Source organism: Pithys albifrons, chromosome 4, assembly GCF_047495875.1.
Source record: "Pithys albifrons albifrons isolate INPA30051 chromosome 4, PitAlb_v1, whole genome shotgun sequence".
NCBI classification, from domain to species: Eukaryota; Metazoa; Chordata; class Aves; order Passeriformes; family Thamnophilidae; genus Pithys; species Pithys albifrons.
Genome location: NC_092461.1, coordinates 100,361,954 through 100,381,456, shown reverse-complemented (window position 1 = coordinate 100,381,456; position 19,503 = coordinate 100,361,954). Strand labels below are relative to the sequence as shown.

The following is a 19,503-nucleotide window of genomic DNA, read 5'->3' as shown; positions in this document are numbered from 1 at the left end:
TTTCCATCAGTGCATTTCTTCAAACAATTATCACTTAACCTTCCATGAATCTCTACTCTGAAATTTTCACCTCAGTAGTGCCAGCTAGAAGTCCAAAACACTCACTAACATACGTCTGGCACCACAACTGAAAACATTCCATACACTCCATCTGAGGCTCTACGATCTGGAATTGTCTCTTGACCTCAAGCAGTTTGTAGTATTGGAAATTAAAGCTATTCAGACAAAGGACAACGTCACCTACCCCGCAGAAATGGACTGCACAAAGATGGGTAGCAAGACTTTGCATGGATTTTCATTCATAGCCATGAGTTCTTTGCCACGTATTTCACAGAAGATATTTTATTTTTAAGTTAGGCCAACCATCATTTCATTGCACCTCCTCTTCTTCGACAGGAAAGCACATCAGCACTGGATAGGTACCAGGTCCATTTTAATAACAGAATCTGCAACACAGAAACTGTGAAATCCCCCTTCCCATAACCAGTTGCATGCAGCTCTCCTGGGAACTCAGAATCTGACTTGCATCCGGAAATGCATCTGCTTTGTAGCATTGTTCCTCATTCCTGTCTTGAGCATCCACTTCGATTTCATCCTCTGCAGGTACTGCATATCGCGCTGCTGAGCGGTGACGGCCCCTGCAGGGAGAGAAAGAGCCATCAGTGTCTGTGAGCTTACCTACTACTTAATGCAACCCACCTCATCTGTCCACACCCAGCAGCAGCTAGCTATACATTTTCCTTTCCATACTAGCACAACCTCTTTTCACTTTCCTCTGGGCAAAGGCCAGTTCCCTTCAGGAATACTCATGACTATGATTAAGGGAAAAGGCTGTTTTGCATTCCAAGTGTGATTTGTTTCAAAAGTGGATATAGAACACACCACTGTTCCCCAACTGAAAAAGTAATCTGTCAAAGCATGATTTATATTCCATTATTAAACAACAAAAGTAGTGGTCTGGACAGGCAGAAACCAATAAATCTCAGGAAGTCACCAAATATCACAAACATGTATGCTAATGGAATGAAAAGCTGCACAGAGGCTGCACTGATTTTAGACATGAGCAACTTCCTGTTATTTGTTCTGCTTGGATGTCAGGAATGAAAAGGAGCCAAATGGAAGCCAAATTACTGCACAAACCCCACATGTAAAATAAAGTTGGCCTGTTCATTTGCAGAACCTCCCCCTCTGCAAAGCCCTCAGGTTGTCACTCACCTGTGTGGCCCGCCCAGCCCAGCGCTCTGTACTGCTGCAACACCCGGCCCACTGCCTTCCTGTTTGTCGCAACAGCCACTGCTCTTGACAGACCAAACCGCTGCCTGTAGTACCTCAGTAAAGAACGATGACCCACCCTTGCACCTGTGCAGAGGAGGGGACATGTTATGGATCATAAAGCAGCTTCTGCAATGCAGTATTCAAGCACATTGTGAAACCCCTATGCTGAGAAATGCTTTCAAAGGGTCCAGAACCTTAAAAATTTTTAGGACTATCAGGAACACAATGTGATTACTGTAAGAGCTGCTGGAAGGAAAAACACAAAAATGCTCCTCTTCAAGGGAGCCTTAGCTCAGGGAACAAACAGGCAGTTATCATAAAACAAAATTTTAATTAGTGGAATGAGCAGAAAGGCAATGCTGTTTGAAGTAACCAGGAAAGTAACTTGCTGACATTCAGGAAATCATGTGTAACTGCATAGTTGGCAGCACTTTTCAGAATGAAAGGGCTGAGGTCCCCTCATACAAAACCATCAAACAAACACAAAAAGTAAGCAAGAGTGTCAATGGTAAACAAGAGAATGTTTAAATAAATAAATAAATCCACAGAACTAGTTTACTAAATTAGTTAGCAGCTGGCTCTCTGCAAAAAAAAAAAAAGCCAAACCAAACCAAACCAAAAAAACCAAAAAAACCCAGACCAAACCCAAAACCCTACATAAGATAACCTAAGTTACAGCCTCTCCAAGCTGCACTAAAACAAGACATGGAAATTCTGGAGTATGCCATAAGAATCATATATTAATGAAGATGGAAAACAGGTAAAGGAACCCACTGCCCCAGTCCACACACACATCAGTGCTGAAGAAGTTGAACTACTTGGCAGTGAAAATAATGAAAGGTGAGGACATAACCCCAAAGACACTTAGATGCAAAATTACCTTCTCTCTTCCCAAAGGAAAACACAAGGATGGCCTGTGCTGCAGGGAACAGCTGCAGCTAAGACAAGTGTAGAGAAATACAGTATAACACAAACCTACCTGAAGGCAGGATTAGCTCCATAGTGTCATCATCATAATCCAACTCCCTCTCTGCTGGACGCTTTCCAGGCACCTCCACATCTTCTCCATCCTCATGATCAGGGTAACTGCTCCTGTGGAAGAGCAGTACTACACAGTTTATACACAGAGAGCAGCCACAGCTACACAGATCCATTATACAAAAGAACCACCATGGGCAGCTACAGCAAGCCACAAACACTGCCACATTTTACCTACCTTGGTTTGAGAGCTCTTCCCAGTAGCACCTTGCCCTGAATAGAGCCTGGAGACAAGGAATCTTGTCAGACCCTTCCTTCACCCTGTCCTCAACATGGTTCTGCTGTTACACACTTCCTATGACTTAGGGTAAAAAGCCATCACAGTGCAGGCCACCAGCTCTGCACAGCTACTGAAAGAGTGTGCCCAGAACCTTCACTAAACCTACTTGTCACCATAATACAAGGTATTTCTGACCAAAATGAATACACCTTTGTGTAAGTTGTAGAAAGTTCAAAAAGAGGTCACTAAATTACAGCAGTCCTGCTAAACTCCAGCTATGTAACAAAAAATTTGTAAGAAACCAAACCCTCAGTAGATATTAAGTCCACAATCCCCCTAAAAGGTAATAGAAGAGACAGTTACACCCTCTTATGGTCTTTGCTGGTGCACTGAAATCTAAATTCAGGAACAACAAACATATAAAACAGAATTCAAAACACATGTTCATGTAGGATTGGTATTAGTGGTTACAGCAGAGGAGAACTAACCATGTTGTTATGCTACCTAGACAAGTGGTGAACCAACAACGCCAAGTAAGGATCAGAACCAGGACTAAATTTTAAGAATGAATAATTGTTACTGATGTAATATTTAACTGTCCTCTTGTCTGTCCCCATCTGTGCCCCTTTTAAAGAAAAGTGTCCTCACCTAAAATCATAGAAGTCTGCAAATTCCAGGGCAGCATCTCCATCTGTGAACAGTTTGCAGTGGCTTTTATCATTCATGTGAGCCTGCACTGCCTCCGTAGAGTAGAAGGATTTCCCCTTTTCATTGCACCAGATGCAGATTTTCCCAATGCCAACCTTCTCTCCTGAAAAAAACAATGGTATTTCTACTGGTCTGAACAGAACCTCCCTAGTCAGTAATTAACATTTCTGTAATGAAGGCTCCCCAGCTCAAAGGCAGAGAGACTGAGGAGAGCCTCAAGCCATTGATTTCCAGAAAAGCCCTGCTGTTCCTATGCCTTGACCACATGGCTCCATCAGGGATAGTCTCTGCATTTAAAGGTTTCCTGTGAAAAGTATGGATCTGTAAGTATAATCAGTAACAAATATCATACTTTTAATGCATTTTTCTATCTAATATTCCAAAATTATTTTGTTCTCATCATTTGTAGACTTCAAGGAAGATACAGTTTTTTCCAAGCTTTCAGCTCTCTCACAAATATTGCAAACCAATGAGGCAAACACTTGCAACTCGGGATAACATAGTTCATATGCACACTTCAGCAAGAGAATTTTGTCCCAAATTTCATGCTATCTGAGTAACTTTCTCAACATTAGCAAACTGTGAGACCTGTGAGAGGTACATGATTATGTTTGCTCAGCAGGGTTTTCCCTCACTCCCCCTGAAAAGCCTGTGGCCCTGCTCATTATCAAAATACTGAACTAGACAGCACTCAAATGTTATTTTTAAAAAAATCAAACACCAAAAAACCCACAAAACACCTGGTGTCACAGCCAAATGAAATTAAGCAGTATCAGTGTATAATTATCCTGACCAAAAATCAGAGAAAATTTACAGGCATACCCAGGTACTTGATTAGTCCTCTGAGGTCCACAAGATACTCTATGTCTGGAATAAAAAAGCTGTGAACTTTTGTCATATGGGCCACATTTTTTGTGAGAGATCTTGAATGATGGGGACAGAATAAGCAGTCTGTGACTGGTATGGCCCCAGCAGAAGGAGTGCTCTCAACTTCTCCCTCTTTCAGGTCCTTCTGTTCTTCTCCCACACTTTCCATCTCTTCTTCAGAGCTGAAGTCTTCATCAGAATCCATATCTTCCCAGTCTTTTAAAGGAAGTTTAAAAAAAAAAAAAAGAGATTACTTTCCCCAAGCAAAATAAGTCCCAGTTAAGTCAGAAAAAGTCACCATAGAAAATATTACTTTTTCAGTTCTTACAGCTAAGTGCCACATAGTCACCTCCAGGTGCAAGAACATACCATTGCCAGCAAAAACATGTTTAAGATGCACAGCAAACCAGAAGGTTGCTCATAAAAACGTTGGCAGATCTGATACTTCCCCCCTCCACTTTCTCAGTTATTAATACTTTTTTGCTGTTTCCAGGCCTCACATTTAATTCACCACAGCACAAGAACCCAAGCACGGTGCATTAAAAACAACACAACCCTTGTCAGCATCAGGAAAATACTCCTTTCCAGCAGTGACTCCACAGTGGGGGAAAAGTCTTGTTCACATGCAAATCTTTAACAACAGAGAACAACGACAGCTGTGACAGACACACCGTGTCACACGTTGGTATATACCAGGCTATGCTAACAATTTTGCACATTTGCAGGATTACTGCAGACCTTGTTAATGGATAAGCCATCTGATCATACTGCCAGAGGGCCACAGAAATCTTTTTAAAGGAATTTGGCTCTGAGGCAGTGAGCATTTCCCAGTACTCTTTTCCTACTGGTCCCCTAACGAATGTCATGCCCACGAAGTGTTTGAGAACAAGTAACAAAGTGTCCCCCAGTGTGGCAGGCTGCTAACTGGACACCTTTGCTACAGGATGCAGTTCAATCATTTTAAAAGCCTGCACTGAACTGACAGGACTTAGAATCACAGAATCAATTGGGTTGGAAAAGATCTCCAAGATCATCGAGTCCAACCCTTGGTCCAACTCCAGTCCCTTTACCAGATCATGACACTCAGTGCCACGGCCAAGTTCAGGTTAAAAACCTCCAGGGATGGGGAATCCACCCCCTCTCTGGGCAGCCCATTCCAATGCCTGAGCACTCTCTCTGCAAAGAATTTTTTTGTGATGTCCAGCTTAAATTTCCCCTGGCAGAGCTTGAGCCCATCGTGCCCCCTTGTCCTATTGCTGAGTGCCTGGGAGAAGAGACCAGCCCCCACCTGGCCAGAACTTCCCTTCAGGCAGTTCCAGACAGTGCTGAGGTCACCTCTGAGCCTCCTCTTCTCCAGGCTGAACACCCCCAGCTCCCTCAGCCTCTCCCCACAGCACTTGTGCTCCAGTCCCTTCACCAGCCTTGTTGCTCTTCTCTGGACTCGCTCCAGCACCTCAATATCCTTTCTGAACTGAGGGGCCCAGAACTGAACACAACACTCAAGGTGTGGCCTCACCAATGCAGAGTACAGGGGAAGGGTCACTGCCCTGGGCCTGCTGGCCACACTATTTTGATATAGAACAGAGTAAGAACTTGTAAGACTTGTAAGAAACATTCCTGAACAAACACTTAAAAGGAAAATTAACATTCAGAAACCTATGGAGATTTTAACATTACTATTTACAACTAATACATTAATACAAGACAGCTGCAAGTTGATTCCTTCTTTAGGTGTTAAGATGCATGTTCAGAGGTGTTTCTTCTCCTGCAGAACAGATTCCCTGAATTGCAACTGAAATTTCAGCAGCACGAACCTGCTGTAACAGCTGCAGTAACACAACACAACACAATGGTTTCAGTAACGAAGCTGGCATGAGGTTCCACCTCATTCATACCTGTCCCCTTGCTACATTTCATCATTCCATTCAACTGTTCCAATAGATGCATTTGGAGCTGCACTGTCAACTACAGCACTGAAAGCACCCAGGTTAAAAATAAACCTTTTCTGGAAATTCTGAAGCTCTCATCTTTTCAGTTCTCTGCTTTCCAGGCTGACCTCCAATAAAGAGCAGTATCCACAGGAACAGGCAGCTGGGGTAGCAACTCTTAAACCAGTTTTAACACACATGTCCACATGCTGAGAAGCCATGCCAGAGTCAGGCTAAAGAGCAAACTCCCTCCTCTGGTCTTCCTAGGCAGAGGTAACAACAACCACACACCCACCTCCCTTTAACAAACCAGGAAAGTGACTGATGGGACAGCAGCAAATGATCATTACTGCATTTTCGTTCATTTATTTTCCAGTAGATTTTTGGCATTATTGGCTTTCTTTAAAGGAAACTTCCCCATAAGATTTAAGTGGGAAATAATGCTCATATATTAGTAACTATTTATGGTCAACCTTTACATGCATTAGTATCCTGTAAGCTCAACAACTGGCAGTTTAGAACTAACAGAGTCCCTTGACTGCAGACATGGGTCAACCTTAATTTCTTTGATAAACTGAAAATTTAATCAGACCTTTTGTGATAGAAAATGCTGCACTGCTACAGAAGTAAGAAGTGGTTTTTGCACAAACCACAGCTTACCCCAAGTCATCACTTGTCTTACCTTCTTCATCATCCTCTTCCTCCTCTGCTTCTTGCTTGGACAGCTTCTTTGCCTGCTGTTCAAACCACTGCAGTCGTGGAGGTATTTCTGGTCGTTCTCTGCTCTGGGATAAGCTGGAGCTTTCCTTAGAAACTGGAGAGCTACTTGCATCAGTAGGAGGTACAGGTGTTTTCTTTGGAGATGAAGATGGCTGAGCTCTGATGGCTTGCTGAATAGCAGTGTTCATTTCATCTTTGTTTACACCCTCTGGGGCCAGCCCCTTTTCCAGGTTCTTCTCATTTAATATTTTCACCTTCTTGCTGACAGCTTGAACAGCTTTTTTCTCCAACTCCAGGTGCTTCTTGGACTTCAGGTGATTCTCATAGGCATTGAAGGTAGAGAATCTCTTGCTGCAAACTGTGCAGTAAGTGGCAGTGACTTTGTTTTGCTCCTCTGCTACTGCTCTCTGTGCTAGGACTCTCTCTTGGAAATTCTCAGCAGTGACAGGAGGCATGTCAGCCACTTTACGCTTCAGGTTGTACCTGTGCCAGTCAGTCTTGTAATGGGCACGCTGAATGTCACCATCCTTGAAAGCCACACGGCAAGTGATGCAAGTGTAGGTTGCCATTACTAGAAAGTGGAAAAAATAAAACCATGATAAAAAAGATTAAGTAACAGCCACAAAAAAAGCCCCAACACAACACCCTGACAGCCTTCAGGTAAGGCAGTGCAACACAAGCACATTTAATTCTTGTACAGAATTACATTTATTAAACACCAGCTTTAGCAATAATGCCAAGGTCACGGGTTCAATCCCCTGTGTGGGCCACTGACTTGAGTTGGACTCGATCCTTGTGGGTCCCTTCCAGCTCAGCATAGTCTGTGTGATTCTGTGTGAGTGATTTAGCAGAGTGTGTTATGCACACACAAAAGAAGAAACCTATAAATAAAAAACTCTGATGTATTTACCTGAGGTTACTCATCCCACAGCAGCATCTGAGCATCCAAGCCCTGGATGCAGAAGAACTCACTGTGCCTGTAAGGATTCGGACACAGGAGAGGGCTCCCATCACAGCCACGGTGTTGCAAAAGCTCTACAGTTTTCACTGAAGATCACAGAGTAAGGTCCTTAACAAGCCTGTGTTGTGCCAACTCTAAGATTTTGAGGAGACTGGTGATTGCTCCAAAATAAGGGTAAAAATGGAAAACCTGCTTTCAGGCCTATTTTCTATTTTTCACTGCTTTACCAAAAGGGAAAAAAACCCTACTGCATTTAAAAATAAAGACAGCCTTGCTACTTTGGACCAGTGCATGAAGAGCTGAAAACACTTTACCCTGCAGGGCTGTTCACCCGGAGATGCAGCCAGTCATGCCTACAACTTGCACCTGAAACCACTGTTAACTCTGGTCTTCCTCCACCTCCCACCATCCCCTGAGCTGTTACTGGGGCTGTGACCTGACAGATGGAGAGCAGTGACCTGTCACTGATGCTGCCCCTTCCAAAGCCAGACATTTCCTTTCTTCTTAGTGCTTAAGGAAACTCAACTTCTTTTAAAAACAAAGCTCCTGGAATCTCTTGAATGCTCCAAAAGTGAAGGCCAATAAAGCATGTTCTAACTGGAGAACCACCCTCATCTTTTAACTGATTTAGAAAACTATCACTTGATTGGGGAAAAAAAGAAATAATACTTCTGGATGAGGGGGTCAGAAAGCAGGTAGAGGAAGAGCAGCCCATCCCAGAAGAAACCAACAGGGAGAAGCAGTGGCAAAAGTAATAATGCAGAGTCAAAAGACAAATTATGAAATGCTCATTCCCTGGAATAACTGGACTTTTGGCTTACTGTTCGTGCCATCTGTAATGCTACAGTGACAGGTGGGACACAGAAAATAAGGCCATACTACTTTATTTGAAATACTATAAGCATCCATTCAGTGTAACAGATGCTTTTTGTATTTCAGAGAAAAACGTATCCTCTCCCGAGGGACCCCGATTGGTTCCAGGAGCACTTCCCTCTCCCCTGCAGAGCTCCCGGCCCCTTTCCCAGCCCAGGCACCAATCCTGCTGCCACCAACCACTGACGCAGAGCCACTGGCTGCCAGTCACCAGCTCCTCACGGGAGCCCCAGGGGCAGAACAGTCTGATCCGGTCCGACTCACGGGCAGCACCGACACACCGGAGTGCCACGGTGTGTGTGGGGGTGTATTTAAAAACACCCTGAAAAAGCCAAAAAGCAGATCATGAAATATGAAATTGAGAGAATCTGCAGCCAGAAACCTTCACCTCTGGCTACTAAGCAGAGAAGTGCTTACAGCTCAAGCTGCATAAAGCAGAAAAAGCCCGTGCAGAGCCCCCTGCGGTTACACAACCACTGCCCATGACTCGCCGCCCGTTTCAGGAAAGGAACCCGCGGCACTCACAGCCCTGCGGACAGACCGGGATCTCCCGCCAGGGTCTCCATTACGGCTGATTTTCCGCTGCTTTCAGCCGCATTTAGATGGAGACCGTGTCCCTGAGGTGGGCTGACACAAGGCAGAAAAGGCCTCACCGACAGGGAGGTGTTTATTACATGGGCACCAGAAGCCCAGGTAAAACTCCAAAATAAATAAATATTTTACATAAAACAAAAGACGAGGCGCAGTCGGTAGGCTCCAGGTCGTGCAGGCGGCCGCCTCCAAGGCACGCAGGCCCCAGGCCGTGCTCAGAAGGAGCCTCCACCCCAAGAGAGCGCGGTTGGCCCAGCCCAGCCCGGATCGGCCACGCCACCTCCCCCGCCGGACTCGACCGGGCCGCCGCGACCCCTCGTGACCCATCGCAACCCATCCCACCCTATCCCATCGCAACCCATCCCACCCTATCCCATGGAAGCCGCGCCCCGGCCGTTCCCGGCACACACACCTGTGGCGAGCACAGCGCTCCCGATGCCGCGGGGAGACGACCGAGCAGGAAGGGGCCGCGCAGCAACCAGCGAGGGGCCGGGCGGGCCCCGCTCCTGCCCCCTGGCGGGCGGAGGCCGCGCAGCAGCGGCAGAGCCGGGGAACACACAGGGCAGAGCCGGTAACACACAGAGCAGGGGCGGGGAACACACAGGGCAGGGGCGGGGAACACACAGGGCAGAGCCGGGGAACACACAGGGCAGAGCCGGGGAACACACAGGGCAGGGGCGGGGAACACACAGGGCAGAGCCGGGGAACACACAGAGCAGAGCCGGTAACACACAGGGCAGGGGTGGGGAACACACAGGGCAGAGCTGGGGAACACACAGGGCAGAGCCGGGGAACACACAGGGCAGGGGCGGGGAACACACAGGGCAGAGCCGGGGAACACACAGAGCAGGGGCGGGGACACACAGGGCAGCGCCGGGGAACACACAGGGCAGGGGCGGGGAACACACAGGGCAGGGGCGGGGAACACACACGGCAGGGGCGGGGAACACACACGGCAGGGGCGGGGAACACACGGCAGGGCAGCGCCGGGGAACACACAGGGCAGAGCCGGGGAACACACAGGGCAGCGCCGGGGAACACACAGAGCAGAGCCGGGGAACACACAGGGCAGCGCCGGGGAACACACAGAGCAGCGCCGGGGAACACACAGGGCAGGGGCGGGGAACACACAGAGCAGAGCCGGGGAACACACAGGGCAGGGGCGGGGAACACACAGGGCAGAGCCGGGGAACACACAGGGCAGAGCCCGGTAACACACACGGCAGAGCCGGGGAACACACAGAGCAGAGCCGGGGAACACACAGGGCAGGGGCGGGGAACACACAGGGCAGAGCCGGGGAACACACAGGGCAGGGGCGGGGAACACACAGGGCAGAGCCGGGGAACACACAGGGCAGGGGCGGGGAACACACAGGGCAGAGCCGGGGAACACACACAGGGCAGCGCCGGGGAACACACACAGGGCAGGGGCGGGGAACACACAGGGCAGGGGCGGGGAACACACAGGGCAGGGGTGGGGAACACACAGAGCAGGGGCGGGGAACACACAGGGCAGGGGTGGGGAACACACAGAGCAGAGCTGGGGAACACACAGGGCAGGGGCGGGGAACACACAGGGCAGGGGCGGGGAACACACAGGGCAGAGCTGGGGAACACACAGAGCAGAGCCCGGTAACACACACGGCAGCGCCGGGGAACACACAGGGCAGGGGCGGGGAACACACAGAGCAGAGCCGGGGAACACACAGGGCAGGGGCGGGGAACACACAGGGCAGGGGCGGGGAACACACAGGGCAGAGCCGGGGAACACACAGGGCAGGGGCGGGGAACACACAGGGCAGGGGCGGGGAACACACAGGGCAGAGCCGGGGAACACACAGGGCAGAGCCGGGGAACACACAGGGCAGGGGCGGGGAACACACAGAGCAGAGCCCGGTAACACACACGGCAGGGGCGGGCAACACACAGAGCAGAGCCGGGGAACACACAGAGCGGCGCCGGGAGCTCCGCTGGAGGGTTTTGTTAGGGCTGGAAAAGACCTCTGAGATCATCGAGTCCGACCTGTGACCGAGCACCACCTGGTCAAGCTGACCATAGCACTGAGTGCCACGCCCAGTCTTGGCTTAAACACCTTCAGGGACGGTGACTCCACCACCTCCCTGGGCAGCCCATTCCAATGTTTAATTACCCTTTTGTGAGAAGTATGAATGTGATTCGTGCCAGTAAAACGAATGAGTTATTGGAGCTCCCATAGTGACATGAGAAGAAATATATGGCAGCCAATTAAACAAAAGTTCCAACTTACACCCACATGGAGAGATAAACAGGATAGTGTTAAAGCACTCTATCTCCAATAACTTTGTCAAAGACACATGAATTGTAACACAGAAGTTGAAGAGTTAAACTTTCCCACATCTAAGGGGAGCAGAATTTATGGTGGGGTTATCACTAGGGTTGTAAACTAACTTAGCTATAGTAGTATATGTTAAACTGATTAACAATGTACTTAAAGTGTTTATGCCTAAGTCTAATGAATACGTATGTAGACACTAAATAAATGTTAGAGTAACACTGTGTTCGGGGTGCGAGGGCGAGCAAGGCTTGCATCCCTCGCACCCGGCATGCTGAAATTGCTTTCATAATAAACTTTAATTGAAAACCTACCAGATTGAGACTTTGTTTCTCTCACTATCAGTGAACAGATTCTTCCTCCTGTCCAACCTAAACCTCCCCTGATGCAGCTTAAAACTGTGTCCTCTGGCCGCAGCCTCCCGCAGGTACTTTACAGAGCGGTAAGGTCACCCTCTGTTGTTAGAGAACAAACACACGATGAGATGATGCAAGATAAAAACTAACACATATTTATTAAATGGTTTTACAAACGATCAGTATAATAGTTCCATGTTTACAAAACAGTGATCGGGCAGGTAAAGTGCTGCAGATACTTAAAATAAAGACATTTTGTAATTCTCCGGTTTCTGGTTGCCCGGGTGGGGTTACTACTCACAGACTGCGACGCTGCTCGTGTGCTGAGAACAGATGTGGAGACCACAGGGACATTGTTCAGAAGGCTGGGACAGCCTGGAAAAAGTCCAGAACGAACACAGAACAAGTAGAACGATACTCTCTTCAACTCCTGTCACTTTAGGTTGCAATTATTTGCTCTCCTCTGCATAGAATAGTATTTTTACCCGAAAGAAATGGAAGAAGGGTCAGTCTGTGTGTGGTACCTACACATGGACAGCGCCGTGCTGCAAACAGGCGCTTTTGCACCGCATTTGACACACCCATGGCCATTGCTCAGATGGTGATGCCTCCGCCTGTCACTCACACCTACAGGCAGCAAGGGGGATTTTCCAAACAGAAAGGCTGAACCGCATCCCACTTACCCTGCCCTGACATGGGCTGTTTTCTGCCAGTCAGGATGCATGAAGAAGCCACTGCAGTGCAAGGGAAGGTGAGCACTTTGCTGCCAGGTAAGAGCACAGCACTGACTCTGATCCCATGGCAAGATGATGCACTGCGTTACCCCACGGCCTTTTGACTGGACGTGAGATGCAAGCAGGCTTTCCAGGGAAAGTCTGTGCTTCAAAGCCAGGTACTACCTCACACTCACTGGCCTGTCTTTCTGCCCATGCATTCAGTTTGGAAGATGGGAAGGTGACAACAGTCCTCGGTAGGAAAGATGCTGTGGACCATTGTGACAGGAATTTTTAAGGAACTGCTATTTCATGGCTGCCGCTAGAATACAGCAAAATGAAGGTTCCTCAAGGGCTTTCCAAAGGAGGCAGTGGAGGAGGGATCCACAAAGGAGAGAAACATTGTGTTTTGTTGTCAAACTGGTGGCAGTGGAATGTATTGTGTCCAAACAAAGGGTTTCTTATGCTTTTGAGAGGGAAGAGATAAATTTCCTGCAGAAAATTAGGCATCTTTTCACTACCTGAGGAAGAATATTAGATGCTACAGAATTACCTCCTTCCCATTGCACAGTATTTAGGGGCTTGAATGTAATCAACTACCATGAGAGGAGAAAAATACCATCTGAAAGACACTCAAATAAGTAAAATATGTCCCTAACTTCAGTGATTTACTTTTCAAGTGTTGCTTTGTTTTTTCTTTCTGAAAAAAAAGGAATGAGACTCATATCAGAGAAAAATTCATCAATTTAACTATCTTGAAACCAGAAAATGGATAATTTACAAAAAGTCCAAGAAAATCCTCCAACTGCTTTTCCCTCTGATCTAATCTATTATGCTAGAAGAGTGCCCCTATGTTACTTTTATGACCACAAATATTCTTCATAAAACAACAATAAAGTGCCTGCTGTTACAGCCCTGCCATCGACAGCCAGCTCGACTGTCCCATCAATGCACTCTCGCCTCTCTCTGTCCCACAGCCTGTTTCCCCTTCTGGCACCAGGACTCCTGGACAAGGAAGGACACAGTTGTTCAGGTGTCCTCCAAAGTTCCATCAGCAATTTGGATTTGTACTCTTCTAACTGTTTAAGAGTGTCCAAAACATGCAGCAAGGAAATGAGGCTTTTAAGTCATCTGAGAAATTTAAATGGTCTGTAAATTCAATGATTTTTCAGCAGAAGCTTCTTTTAATTTTGGCTGGGGGTTTTTGTTTGTTTTTTCAAATGAGAAGGATAGGCTGGGGAAAGTTAAAAAGGACTCACAACCAATGCTGTGGAAGTGATGTGGGCCATGGTTTTCAATGATTTCCAGAAACTCAGATATTAAGATAATGCTGTGTTAACCCAGATGTTAAGATACTGCAATTTTGAAAGCTGCATGGGATCTATATCCAGCATCCACTTATTTCATGATGTATTTGATAATGAAGGCACAGGCTTACCTTTTTACTGGTAAAGGACAGCAAACGTGGTCAATGTGCATTACTGACAGAAAAGCACAAGCAACGACAAAGCTAGTGTCAAAAATTCCCAACATCTTTCTTTTCACTATACTCTTTTTGGCCTTCTGCCTATTTTTTCATCCCAAAAGGAAAAAAAAATACAAAATGAAGTTAACTTTAAACACAGGTTTACCTACACATACATGTTAGTGGAAGATTTTTATAATCTGTTGCTGTACTTTTTGAGGGTCCTAGATAACAGTATTCACCTCTTCAAATGTCAGCAAATGGAAATTTACTTGAGCAGAAGTAGCAGCTGACATGGTCCCTCAACTTCACTAATGGCTTACATCACATTAAAAAACCCCTAGCTTTACTTCTTTCTGTTTCTTGATTTGCTATTGCTTGGTATTGCAACTCAGTGTTGTTACAGGTGAACAAAAAAGCCCTAGAAAAATCAGTTATCTCCCTAAGACCCCATGCCACTTACTCAGCTTGTGTGGACTTTAAACTGGCAAATCATTTAAACAAATTATTTTTTGTTTTTTTTAAATTACATGCCAAGAAGATTCTGAGTGTCTTCTTTAGCAAATGACCTCACCAAATACATTCAAGTATCTTAAAATACTCAATTTGCAACACAACTTTTGTTGCAAGTGGCAGCAGCTATCTTGGGCAAAAAATCCAAACCAAAACATACGGAATCTCCAATTAAGGAGGTGCCACCTAAAAAAAAAAAAAGCCTTTATGCTTTTTTTGACCTCTGATCTCTACTCCGAACAGTAACTACCCTCACCTGCTCCTAAAAAGGTTGTTCAGTTTGCACAATATTAACTTTTAAATATAAAAATTCATTGGCTGACTTCACACGGGCAATAGTGCCAAGGACCAGACTCCATCAAGGAACACAGCAGGTGATCAGTCAAATAACATGCCACTTTACAACTCTACAAGCCTATAACAGCAAAAAACTTGGAAATGCATCACCATATCCAAAATAATTCAAAGGTTTTAAGTATGAAATCAAGGGGTTTTTCTAGTGTTGTTGCACACATATTTAAACTAGAGTTCTGCTGGTTAATGTGTTTCATACATAGTAGATACACTACACATAATGCTAATGCAGGGATCCATACTTTTTTGGTATGATTGAAGTAGGTGAGATACAGTTAATCTCATTGCAGTCCTCGGATAATCTGTCCTCAGTATGTGAGTCATTAGTTGTATTATATGATTGGCAAACAAGTGCATAAACTGCTGATGTTGAAAATTTGGCTCAGGACCCCAAAATAAATGATTGGCAAAAAGATAAAAGAAAACTCTCCCCCAATTTTTTGAACAATTGACCCCCAACACTCATCTCCAACCAAACAGTGGACTGATAATTCATTTCCATGCTATTACATTGAGGTATAGCTACCAGAAACATTAAACTATCAGTAGATATTTATGCAGTTAATTCACTCTGCATAAGGGAAATTATAACAACACATCTAAAGGGATAATTAAAGCTTACAGAAAGCTTACAGCTCAGAATTTTCCTCTTTTTTTTTTTTGCATTTGATGGGGTTTTTTGTGTTTTATGTTTAATTTCTTCTATGTTACCAGCTGCAATTTCCAGGTTAATGACTTCCAAGCAGATTTGAAAGGAAGCCTGAAGACTTTTTCTTTTCCTGGGATTCAGCTTCTTGGCCTTGTGAAAGTCCCAGTTCTTTCTCAATCTGCTCTAACTCAGACTGGTCAAGCAGTTCAAAATCATCGGCTTCCTCCGTGTCTGTGTCCTCGCTCAGACTGGGCGCTGTGTGAGAGGGAGCCTGCAGTGCAGCCTGCAGCTGGTCTCTGACGGCAGCAGACACCGCAGCCGCGATGACATCGCCAGCAATGCCACTCATCACATTAAACGTTTGGTCACTGGTCAAAGGCAAGGACAAGCCTGCAGTGGGTGGTCTCTCTCTACTCTGTCTGGAAGCATAATCCACCTTGAAATCTGTTTGCTCTTTTCTTTGTTTCTGATGGCTGGGCATTCCGATGCTTGAGTCGTCATCATCGTTTGTTCCGGCACCGTTTTCTAAGGAAGGAAATTCTAAAAGATCTCTAGCAAAAGCTTCTTCCTGATCACTAGGTCGGTCAAAATCTGTTACAGGGTTAATAGAAGGAAATAGTGTTAGCACTCACAAAAAGTTTCCCAAAAAAGCAGCCACATGTAAAAATGCAGTTAGTAGGTGTTCCTTTCAATGTATTTACTAATCTCTACTCTAGCAGTTTTCTACAGTCTCAATACAAAGGAGCTTTGTGTGACATCTAAAATAAAATGGTTTTGAGGTCATAAATCTAGGATCAGAAATAACCTGGTATCAACCTAACTATTTGAATAAAATACCTTTTCAAAGCGGTATCTGGCTGTAATGAAACAACCCATGAAAATTTTTAGCAAAGCTATTTCTAAATATACCAACCAGAGGAAGCTGCAAAGTTTATTATGTGACAACAGGTCTCTAAACTATTTTTCTTCACAATATCTGTAAATTACAAATATTTAAGCATGTATGGATCTGTTACCAGCTTTTAATATTCATGTAGAATAATAAAAAAGAATGTTTATGTGTTTAAATGAAGATATAAAACCAATGTAAAGACTTCATTTCTAAATTTTTCCTTTCCAATACTTATATTAATAGGAAACAGAAAATGGAAACTGTACACATGATCAGGACTGTTCCAGGCTTTCAAGAAAAGAAAAAGCTGAATGTAAACAAATAAAACATTACATTTTAATGGCTGCACTAATGACAAGTATTTGTTATTAGAAATGTCTAAAATATACTGTGGGGTACATGGCCCGTGGAAGAGGCCTAAGTGAGCACAGGGGCATACTTTGATTATATTTGTATGAGAAGGTAAAAAATAACCAGTTTGAACTTACTTTCTACGAAAACAAGCAATGGGCAGTTGTTGTAGGACCATTCCTAGGGCTAAGGAAATAAATCCTAAAGTGTCTCCTATGTCATTTTCTCCATGTTCTTTAGGAAAGACAGGCTGTGAAGGTGAGTAGGAAAGGTTGTGCTGTATGCAGAGTGGCAGCTCAGTTGCACAGAGCTTTGACAGGAGATGAGCCAGTCCTCAGATGCAACCCATTTGGTCCTGCACTTCTGCCTGTGTCCCATTTTCTGAAATACTCCGTAGGGGAGAAGAGTGGATGCTGTTTATTTTTCACTTAGCTGGGCCTTGAACACAGTTTGGCCACATGTTCCTTACAGCAAACTGGTGAGTGAACGGGGTAAGAGAACTGTAAGGTGGGTGGAACAGCCTGGAGTGCATGGGTCAAAGGGCTGGGATCAGTGACACAGGGTCCAGCTGGAGGCTGGTTCTTGGTGCCTCTCAGTGGTCCTGAAACAAACACTGTTCAATGTTTTTCTAATGACTTGGAAGACAGGATGGATTGCACTCTTCTGAAGTTCACAGGTAGAAAGGAATGGCTGTGGGGCAGGTGTATTTGATATTCTGGAGGTCAGGGTGCCTTCAGAGGCACCTCCACAAGCTGGAGAATGGAAGAGGCTGAAAAGCACGACATTCAACAAAAGCGAATGCGAAGTCCTGCATCCTGGATGGAGTAACCTGGCTGGGGGCAACAAGACAGCAGCTTCTCAGAAAAAGAGCTGTGGACAGCAAGTCCTTCCAGCAAGGAAGGCCAACTACACACTGGGCTATAGTAGCAAAACTGAAGGCAGAGAGTCAATGGAAGGGATTTTCCCCCTGCTGTCAGTAACTGAGAAAACATTTTGAAGTCCTTTGTCCAGTTTTGACAATGATAGACAGTACTGAGTGCCCTGGAGGCCCAGCATGGTTATTTAGGGAGCTGGAGAACAGGACGTGTGAGTAAATGCTGAGAGAATGGGCCTTGTTTGGCTCTAAGAGAAGGTGGCAAAGGGAAAATCAGATAGTTTGACTTCTGAATGGGACAGTATAGAGAAGGTGGGTTTGAATCTTCTAGAAAGCCCCCAGTGAAAGGATGAGAGTAAACTGACACAAGCTGGAACATGGAAAATTTTGACTCACTCTAAGAAGATACTTTTTTATCGTGAGGGTGAGACTCACTGTAAGAAAATACTTTTTCATCATGAGGATGAGCAAATACTGAAAAACAGAGTCCAGGGAGGTTGTTGAATCTCTACCACTGAAGATGCTGACATTTCAAATGGTCACAGCCCCAAGAAACTTCACAAAGCTTTGAATAGGAGCTTTGAACCTGCTTTGAATAGGACATTAGATGAGATGAACAATTGCTCTTTACAACTTACAATACTGTGATTGTACAATGCTGTCTATTTACAACTTGAGATATAAGAAAATGAAATGACTAGTTTGGCCTGTTTCATGCCATAAAGTAGTGTCACCCTTCTTGTCATTACACTAAACTTTTCCTAGGAGAAATGCAGGGTGAGCAGAGCAACAGATCCACAGGTGAGAGGACACCAAACTGATGTTGTCTGGAACCTTCATTCAGGCAAAGTGCTAACTGATAGCTTGGACTGTAAAAAGTTAGAACTTTGATCTGATCAAGATCAAGACAAGTGCTTGAGAGTATTTTCCTAGTCTTAGTCTTCATATCTAATTTAGGCTTATTGCTGGTTGTCTTCATTTGCATTCTAGTATAAAAATCCAATAATACTTTCCTTAGTTGGGTGTTCAACAAGTCAAAGTATTCACTGTTTCTTCCTCAGCCTTTATTTTTTAGCTCACCCACAAAAGCATTGGTACTAACTTAATAGGTTTACTTGCTTACAAGGTTTAGTGGAAGGGAGTGCTACATCTGGCAGTTACCAAGAGGGCTGGTTTTACACAGCACTACTTATTTATTTAGACACTTGCTGATGTACCTTATTATTTTAAGATGAGGACAGTTCTTACAGAAAACGTATCAAAAATATGTAAAACACTAAACTTAATCTTAAATTCATTTCAGGGGAAAAGTAACAAGCCAGAAAACTTCTGTCCTCAAATTCTCTACTTTTCAAGTAACTTGCATGACTGGAATTCACAAGGAGACAGATGAAGTTATTACATACCATCAGATGTGTCTGTCTGTGGAGAATACCCCTCGGATAAGTTAAAGGTCCCATTATCAGTCCAAGATACTTCTGATACATCTGTGTCAGACACTGACAGCTCTTTGGCCACCACTGCAGGACTAACCTACATGGAAAAAAGTCCCATATGTGGTATTCTTACACTCAGAAAATTCACACTACAGGAAGCCAATGCTTAAGATACTGAAAAAAGCCCCTCTTTTATGTCACAGCAATATGAATCACCTCCTATTTAATCTTGAATTGTAAAAACATGAAAACAATGGCATGCAATGTTTAGAAGTGAAGCATCCCTCTTTGTAATAACTGAAACTATTATACTAAAGAAGCTTAGAAAATTCCAGTTATTCATTCTGAAAGTAACATCCTACTGTAAGGAAAGCAGAATGAGCCTGCAAATACAAAAGATGCATAAAT

The 19,503-nt window shown here is 44.9% G+C and overlaps 2 protein-coding genes across 3 annotated transcripts in view; both read right to left on the bottom strand.

Moving 5' to 3' along the window:
* Positions 1-326: 326 nt before the first annotated feature.
* ZNF622 (zinc finger protein 622) lies at positions 327-9,811 on the bottom strand. Its single transcript, XM_071555035.1, has 7 exons — positions 9,594-9,811; positions 6,719-7,327; positions 4,064-4,324; positions 3,182-3,344; positions 2,255-2,367; positions 1,216-1,359; positions 327-638 (listed from the first exon to the last, which is right to left on the bottom strand). Exons 2-7 carry the CDS (start codon positions 7,323-7,325, stop codon positions 511-513), a joined length of 1,416 nt encoding a protein of 471 aa, XP_071411136.1. The 5' UTR covers positions 7,326-7,327; positions 9,594-9,811; the 3' UTR covers positions 327-510.
* A 2,171-nt stretch (positions 9,812-11,982) lies between these two features.
* The window catches only part of RETREG1 (reticulophagy regulator 1), a 65,865-nt gene continuing 58,344 nt past the window's right edge, over positions 11,983-19,503 (bottom strand). For both annotated transcript variants that reach the window (XM_071555033.1, XM_071555034.1), the window contains 2 exons: positions 19,066-19,192; positions 11,983-16,133 (listed from right to left, as the gene is read on the bottom strand). In XM_071555033.1, coding sequence (XP_071411134.1) covers positions 15,622-16,133; positions 19,066-19,192 — 639 coding nt within the window. In that variant the 3' untranslated portion in view covers positions 11,983-15,621. The remainder of the gene's footprint in view (positions 16,134-19,065; positions 19,193-19,503) is intronic.

Excerpts from the sequence above, each read along its gene's own strand:
- ZNF622 (XM_071555035.1), bottom strand. The coding sequence starts at position 7,325 with ATGGCAACCTACACTTGCATCACTTGCCGTGTGGCTTTCAAGGATGGT. Across the intron at positions 4,325-6,718 it reads GGAAGAGGATGATGAAGAAG|ACTGGGAAGATATGGATTCT; the intron begins GTAAGACAAGTG and ends TTCCTTTAAAAG. Across the intron at positions 1,360-2,254 it reads GGAGCTAATCCTGCCTTCAG|GTGCAAGGGTGGGTCATCGT; the intron begins GTAGGTTTGTGT and ends TCCTCTGCACAG.